The following is an 8,249-nucleotide window of genomic DNA, read 5'->3' as shown; positions in this document are numbered from 1 at the left end:
CATGGCCTGGTATGATGGTGCCACTTTAGACTCTGGTCCCATTAGGGCAACATACATGTCACAGCTTCTTCCTTTGATGGCCTAGGCTCTCTACCAGAGGTTCATCCCCCATTCCTACCTCTGCTTTCTAAAAGGGTACACATATCAAGGGACTCTCTTATTTCCACCTACAAACATTCTACCAGTGTTCCCTCATGACACAACTCCTCAATGCCAATCTGGGTGTTTTGCCTTGACTCCTAATATATCATCTGCAGAGCCTAACATTTGTTACCTTTCCTCCTTTTGGTACTGGGTACTGAACTGAGAGCTTTGTGCATGCCAGACATGTACTCTACCACTGAGCTGCATCTTTACCCAGAGCTTTGCTTATACTAGTCAAGGACTCAATTATTTGATACAATTACCAAGGCACATGAGAATAAGGGAGATGCTGCACTTAGCATTTGGACAAAATAATCACCCTGTCTATAGGAGTCACTTCAACATTAGCTTGTGTGGCAATGTGTGCAGAGCTCTGGCTAGGAGAAAACAAAAGCCATGTCTGAGAAATACATGATAATCTACTGGTAAAATTATCAACAGGAGTTTTCTGAGGGATGAGGCATGAGTCATTAATTATGAACCAAGAACTACTTCTTCAAAAGTGTAAAGAAATAAGCTAAAGCCACCAGAAAATACTCAAAAATGGGTACTTAAGAGAAAACAAAACTGTTCTTAGTCAAACACTGGTAAATAGGCTGGGTGGGGCCTCCACCACAACTTGGCCTCAATCCTTAACCCACTGAAGAATGAGAGTGCCTTGGCCAGGCCTGCCTTCAGTTTGGACCCAGCAGCCTTAAAGGATTTGGAGTCATCCAACCTGGTCAGTTCCAGGACTAGAGACGCAGGGATGTCAATTTCCTGGCCCACACCTACTCCCTAGGACTCCCACATTGGAAGCTATTTGCACTTTGATCTGCCCTGAGGCTTCTAGTCACAGATCAGTCTCTCTGGGAGTTTACTTTCTGATGAGTAAGACCAACTTGGCTTAAAGATCTCTACCCCACTCCTCCCCAACCTACCCCAACCTCAGGCCTGGTATAGGAAAGCTTAGGGAACTTAGCATCTCCCAACTTTACTAGAAACAAGGAACTTGCACCTCACCCAGTAGTATCTTTCCTTAGAGCTTCCTAAAAGTTGCTGGATTCCCATAGGTCCTGTTTCTGAAGAAAAAGGGGCTCTTACAAGTTATTGGTGGCCATGGAGGAATGCCTGACACAGACAACCTACCTTGAGCCTCACTGCAAGAAGAGTGAAAGATTCTGGCAAAAAGAACCAGTGAATGATTTTGGCCTCTGGTGAAAACAGAAGTGTTCACCCTCTTCCTGGCCATTGTGTAGGTTCTAAGCAATTGAGATTTCTGTCTCACTCATGTAAAGTAAACATACCCAACAGGCTGGATCTTTTTCCCTTACAACCCTCTGTGGGCCTCAGACAGCTTCGAATGCTGGAAAATGAGTATGAGAATGGGTCATTGGGCCATGTCTCCCTTCCACTCCTTGACTTGTAAGTACTGAATCAAGCAGATCTTGATACACTATGGGACTGGTCAGATACTCACTCCCTCAAACAGCTAGACTCACTTGTGTCCTTAGAGCTGCCAGATGACTTGAGAAACTACCCTGGCAACGAGGATCTTGCACTCATCTTGTGAGTGCTGCTTCGCTGCCAACTGAACCGTAAGCACAGGGATTGGGGTTCCTGCTACTGTTTCTGGGGAATGTGAATGAAATCCCTCTGATGGGGCATGAGACCAGAACCTGTGGTTGTCTGAAGGAGAAGTAGATCCTTAATGGCCAGTATTCATACCTGCATTTTGTGGTCCCATTACCAAAGAGGAATGCATACTAGGGGGCAGGTAAAGCAAGTCCCGTGTCAGAATAAAGGAGGAAGAGGCCCTGCTACCTCAGTGCCCAGACAAGTCTTGAACATTAATCCCTTCAGTATTCCAAACATCACTTTGGTACTAGGAAAATTTTAACATCTGAATCTGGTTTACTTTCTCTTCAAACTGCTTTTATGCTACTGGCATGCTTTTGAGAGACTGCTAACTTTAAAACTGGGCCAGGGAAAATAAACAACATTGGCACTTGTCATCCTCCTGTTCAAAATAATAGGAACACCATGAATTTGAAACTCCTCTTGAGCACCAGTCCTATATTGCTAAGATTAAATCCTGCTGGGCAACTTTATATTTCAAATATATTGAAAGAATAAAAGGGATTCTAAAGAATAAGGACTCAAGAGTACAAAATGTATACTTCTTTATTTATATAAATAGGGCTTTAAAATAATACTATTTAAAAGAAATCTGCATTTTTACATTCACCATCAGTTAGTTCCTGACCGGAAAGGCTGTGCATGATGATACACAGCAGGGACCTCAATGCATGACAACAGGATCTCAGGAAAGCACCATTCATTTGAGAAGTAGTAGGCAGGTTCTGACAGTCCTGTTGCACTGCTACCAATGGGAAGTCTTAAACTTCTTCCTCCACCAAGTCTTCTTCAAATTCCCCCTGTTCATCAGCAGTGGCATCTTGGTACTGCTGGTACTCGGACACCAGGTCGTTGATATTGCTCTCAGCCTCAGTGAACTCCATCTCATCCATGCCTTCTCCCGTGTACCAGTGCAAGAATGCCTTGCGCCGGAACATGGCACTGAACTGCTCTGAGGTGCGCTTGAAGGGTTCTTGGATGGCTGTGTTGTTGCCGATGAAGGTGGCCGACATCGTAAGGCCACGCGGGGGGATGTCACATACAGCTGTCTTCACATTGTTGGGAATCCAGTCTGCAAAGTAGCTGCTGTTCTTGTTCTGCATGTTGAGCATCTGCTCATCCACCTCCTTCATGGACATGCGGCCTCGGAAGATGGCAGCTGCTGTCAGGTAACGACCATGGCGGGGATCACAGGCGACCATCATGTTCTTGGCATCAAACATCTGCTGGGTGAGCTGGGGCACTGAGAGAACATGGTACTGCTGGCTGGCCCGGCTGGTCAAGGGTGCAAAGCCAGGCATGAAGAAGTGTAGGCGGGGGAAGGGCACCATATTCACGGCCAGCTTGCGCAGATCTGCATTCAGCTGGCCGGGGAAGCGCAGGCAGGTGGTGACTCCACTCATGGTGGCTGACACCAGGTGGTTCAGGTCTCCATAGGTGGGTGTGGGCAGCTTCAGGGTGCGGAAGCAGATGTCATACAGGGCCTCATTGTCGATGCAGAAAGTTTCATCTGCATTTTCCACCAACTGGTGGATAGACAAGATCGCATTGTAAGGTTCTACCACGGTGTCTGAAACCTTGGGGGAGGGCATTATGCTGAAGGTGTTCATGATGCGGTCTGGATACTCCTCTCGGATCTTGTTGAGAATCAGGGTGCCCATGCCTGATCCAGTGCCACCTTCCAGGGAGTGAGCCAGCTGGAAACCCTGGAGACAGTCACACCTTTCTGACTCCCGTCGTACCACATCCAGCACCGATTCTAACAGCTCGGCTCCCTCCGTGTAGTGGCCTTTTGCCCAGTTATTGCCTGCCCCGCTCTGGCCTATCAGACATAAAGACATGATGAGACACAGACTCCAAGAATAATGACTGTGCCTGTCCTATTGTGAAGACAAAGGAGTGTTGTGAGCCAACCTTTGCTATTATTTTAGATACACTATGGTGAAATAAAGGAAATGTTTTCAATGTATCTGGGACCCTACAAATCACCCAGGTTCTAAAGAAAAGTAGAGAGTGTGGAGGAAAATACATTTTAACCCAAATCAAGTACTTCTAGAAATGAAGAACTGAGCCTGCCTCAATACTGGAAATGTAATTACTTTCACAACAGGGACAGAAGCACAGTGTGGTCAGAGGGAAGCTAAACTGCAATCACTTGTCTGCTCCTTGCTCACACATAGCTGTGCTTTGATTTCTGGTGTCCTGAAGTGGTTCTGTTATTGCCAGGCCTTTAAAATGACCAGCAGTGCTGAAACCTTGTTGGTGGCTTTCTCTGCTTGCTGCTCTTTCCCTTCAGAGGCTTCTTTGTCATGGAGAACTTACAGAGTTGCACTGATCTGAGCTGTCTGAGTGGCCAGGGGCATGACTCCCGTGGACTGGAATAGGTGGGTTAGCTGAGGAGAATATCTAGGTGGATAAAGGCTCAGCCCAGCACTGGAGTGCCTGGATGTTAGGACCCATGGACCATGATGACATACCAAATATGAAGTTGTCTGGCCTAAAGCTCTGGCCAAATGGTCCCGATCTTACTGAGTCTAAGGTGCCAGGCTCTAGGTCCACCATGATGGCCCGAGGAACATATTTGTTGCCTGTGAGAAAAAGAGTTGACTTAGGCCTATACTTGACAAGGAACTTAGGGCAGAGCTTATGATTCTAAGTGACTCTCAGCATTCATTACAAAAATTACAGCATTTAAGACATGGAAACAGAAAAGATATCTTGAGCATGAATCCCCATGCAAGAGGCTTCAGCAACTTTAAGGATGTTTGCAGTTGTCTATTTCCATGAATATTCATTCCTTTGCTTTGGGCATGGTGGCTGAAATCTCAGCTACACAGGAGGCAAAGATGAGCATCAGGCTTTGAGTCTAATGGTGCAAAAGAAAGGTGACAACACCTTTTTATTTTTGGTTCATCGTGGGGCTTGAACTCTGGGCCTGGACACTGTCCCTCAGCTCTCCAGCTCAAGGCTAGCACTCTATCACTTGAGCCACAACCCCACTTTCAGTTTTCTTATTGGAGATAAGAGTCTCAGGGACTTTCCTGCTCAGGCAAGATTTGAACCATGATCCTCAGTTCTTAGCCTCCTAAGTAGCCAGCATTACAGGAATGAGTCACCAGTGCCTATCAGCAAGAAACTTCCTCTTTTTTGTTAATTTTATTTTATTGTAAAGGTGCTATATAGAGGAGTTGGTTACATGAGTAAGGAAATGAGAACGTTTCTTGTCAAAAATTGTTACCCCCTCCTTTGTTGTTCTCCCACTATCCCTTCCCTTCCCCAATTACCTTTCTCAAGAAATGAACCAGGTTCATGCCTGTAATCCTAGCTACTCTGGAGGCTGAGATCAGAGGATGACTATTCAAAGCCAGCTGGGGCAGGAAATGTCCTTAAGACTCTTATCTCTAATAAACTAACAGAAAACCAGAAATGGCACTGTGGTTCGAGAGGTAGAGCTGCTTGCCTTGAACTGAAGAGTTGACAGACAGTGCCTAGGCCCAGAGTCCAAGCCACATGACCGACCCCGCCCCCCCCCCCCCCCCGGGCCAAAAAAAGCCAGGTATGGCTATTCACCAAGTAGATGTAAGGGAATTCAAGTGTAAGGCTTTCCTGGAGAAAACATATATACAATATATATATTTCTTGTCTTACAATGTTTCAATAATGGTTATCAAATAGCACATACCCTTTATTCAAATACTCAGAGCAACCTTGGGCAATGACTTGCAATTTCCCATTTAACATGATTTGGCCCAAGGGAAAGCAGTTAACATGATGTAAACACCAGTTTTAGAATACCCCCTTCCTAAACATTCACATGAAGAAAACTGACCATCCTGCTGGATATACAGGATCTAATAAAGACACAACCTAAAATTCTGTTCATAGGAGTGACACAATCCAACCCAACCACTCTCAACCAAGGAATCAGAAGATTAAAACCTTGTATGTTACTTCAACAATATTAACACAAAATACCAAGGTGAGGACATCCCAAAATGTAGATCTATAAAACTCACATAAATTAAATAGCTTTGGAATTTTGTTTGTACTTGTTCATTGGATTAATACACAGGAAAGCCAATTATCCATGATTCTGTTTGTATACAATAATGTAGAATGGAAACTCAATATAAAATTAAATGAACTTTACATTGACAGTTACAAAAACTGAAAATCTACTCTGTAGACTTCAATTAGGCTGTTTATGTTAGGAAAGACAATATGAATCATTTAAAAGCCATGTTTACAAATTAGTATTGATTTTTTCTACATCACAAGAATGTTTTCTTACTTTAAAAACCTTAAAAGTAATTTACTGTTGGCTAAGTATTCATATTCAAAATGCTCAAGACCAGAAATGTTATAGATTTCAGGGTGAGACTATTTATGCTTTGTGATTTGGACTATTCTCATATATATTAGTGACTGAACATCCCTCTTTAAAATTTTTTAAATTTTCTTTTTCAAAATATTGTTTTAGAAATTTAATCTGTATTTTAAAGAGGCAATGTAACTGGGCTCTGGTTGCATAAGGGTGTAATTCTAGCTACTCAAAAATCTGAGATGAGACCTTAGCATCGCAGATTGAAGTCAGCTGGGGCAGGAAAGGCTGGGAGACTCATCTCCAAGAAACTACCCAAAATAAAAGAAGCTCATAGTTAGTGCCCAGGCTTGAGCTTAGGATGATCAGCACACAACCAAATGGCATTGGATTATATTTTATCAATTGTTTTAGAATGCATATTTAGGCAGTCTCATTTTTAATTATGTGAAATGGGCTCACGCCTTTAATCCTAGCTACCCAGAAGGCTGAGATCAGAGAATCATGGTTCAAAGCCAGCCAGGGCACAAAAAGCCTGCAAGACTCTTATCTCCAATAAAACACCAGAAAACTGGAAGTGACACTGTGGCTTACGTGGTAGAGCTGCTTGCCTTGAGCTGAAGAGTTGAGCGACAGTGCCTGGGCCCAGAGTTCAAGCTCCATGACCGGAAAAAAATAATCCAGGTGTGGTTAGTCAGCAAGTAGAGGTACGGGGAACTCAGGTATAAGGCTTTCCTGGGGTAATTCACAAGAGTATACTCAAAAATTAAAACAAAGTATCTGGTGGAGTGGCTCAGTTGGGTACAGCACTTGACTTATAAGATCAAGGTCCCAAATTAAAACTACAATACTACCATAAGAAAGGCAGGAACTCCTTCCTTTTCATTAGTATTCCCCTGGGAACTATTTTGCCATGGTATGGGAAACAAGATGGAAGAAACTTACCAGCTGCCTCATTGTAATACACCTCGATTCTCTGCAGCTGTAAATGGCTGTCGCCATAGTAGTTGCCAGTGCAGTCAATATTGTGCTCATCGCTTAGCATTTCCCAAAACTGAGATGGAAATAGAAGTGTATTATTACCTAGAATGTTAACTGTCCAAAAAATGCATTTTAAAGTAACTATGAAACTCATGTCCTGTTGACACAAATATATTTGTAAAAAATAATTACATTTTCTAAATTAAAAAAAGCACAGAAAATGGTGGTATTTTAGTTTTGTTAATCTCTTTTATCTGGCTGAATAGAAGACATCTGGTTTCTCCTATGAGTATTCCATCTTATGCAGTACCATATTCTGTTTGTATTCTATGATGAGTAACTGGCGTTCCATGGACATGAAATTACCAAAGCAGTAACTTGAAGACTCAGCTAGAAGGGTCTCCAGAACCCCAAGTGTCCTCAGAGCATACATGACAACCAATGATTTAGAAAACACCCAACTTAAGGGAGCTGAGATGGAGCATGAAACTCAGAGAAATTTGCATTAAGGTAGAAGAACTGTTCTCAATTATCTGACACTCATCAGTTGACACAAAGGGAATTCTCTGTATCTTTCAGCTCAAAGACACTGCATTCCTTTCATTCAAACCAGACCAAACGTGCATTAGTCTATTCCCAGGAAACTAAATACAAAGCCTTGAGTCTCAGGTAAGACTAAGACATGCAAGGGATTTGAAACCACCCCAGCCTTGCTTAAAAACCACACCCACCAGGGCCACACAAATTAGGGAAATTGGAGAAGCTATCTGGGGGGCTTCATTTGCAGAAGGTTAGGGACCACTATGGAGCCCCACCTACCTCAGCCTAGCCATGACCACCACCACCTCCACACTCCAACCCCATCCTTTTTCTCCTTCCCCTAAATTTGAGACTTGGATCCTAGGCCAGTGCCATGCTCACCTTTGCGCCAATCTGGTTGCCACACTGGCCTGCCTGTATGTACACAATCTCCCTCATGGTGCAGGGCTGCAGAACAGATGGATGTGTGTCTTCAGCAGTGGTGCCCACAGAGACAAACAGGTAGATCTGGGAAGCAGGAATCTGACACAGTGAACTCAGATCCCCATTTATACCTCTGGTTGTTACAGGGGCAGAGGAGGTGGGGCGGACTTGATTACAGGTGGAGCCAGCAGGTGCTCCAACTCAATCTCCCTATTGCTGGGTA

The 8,249-nt window shown here is 43.8% G+C and overlaps 1 protein-coding gene across 5 annotated transcripts; it reads right to left on the bottom strand.

Annotated features, from left to right (window-relative positions):
- Window positions 1-2,522: 2,522 nt before the first annotated feature.
- LOC122108734 (tubulin beta chain-like) lies at window positions 2,523-8,041 on the bottom strand. 5 transcript variants are annotated; one of them, XM_042680723.1, is made up of 5 exons: window positions 7,985-8,041; window positions 7,028-7,136; window positions 5,557-5,559; window positions 4,239-4,349; window positions 2,523-3,583 (listed from the first exon to the last, which is right to left on the bottom strand). In XM_042680723.1, the coding sequence occupies exons 1-5, from the start codon at window positions 8,039-8,041 to the stop codon at window positions 2,523-2,525; spliced, it is 1,341 nt and encodes a 446-aa protein (XP_042536657.1). The 5 variants fall into 5 exon arrangements, with proteins under 5 accessions (XP_042536657.1, XP_042536656.1, XP_042536658.1 ...); XM_042680722.1 differs by lacking the exon at window positions 5,557-5,559 and having other exon boundaries at window positions 4,239-4,375; window positions 7,024-7,136; XM_042680724.1 differs by lacking the exon at window positions 5,557-5,559.
- Window positions 8,042-8,249: the final 208 nt, after the last annotated feature.

This window comes from Dipodomys spectabilis, unplaced genomic scaffold (assembly GCF_019054845.1).
Source record: "Dipodomys spectabilis isolate Male_0828 unplaced genomic scaffold, ASM1905484v1 ptg000065l, whole genome shotgun sequence".
NCBI classification, from domain to species: Eukaryota; Metazoa; Chordata; class Mammalia; order Rodentia; family Heteromyidae; genus Dipodomys; species Dipodomys spectabilis.
This window is presented reverse-complemented; position numbering and strand designations above follow the sequence as displayed.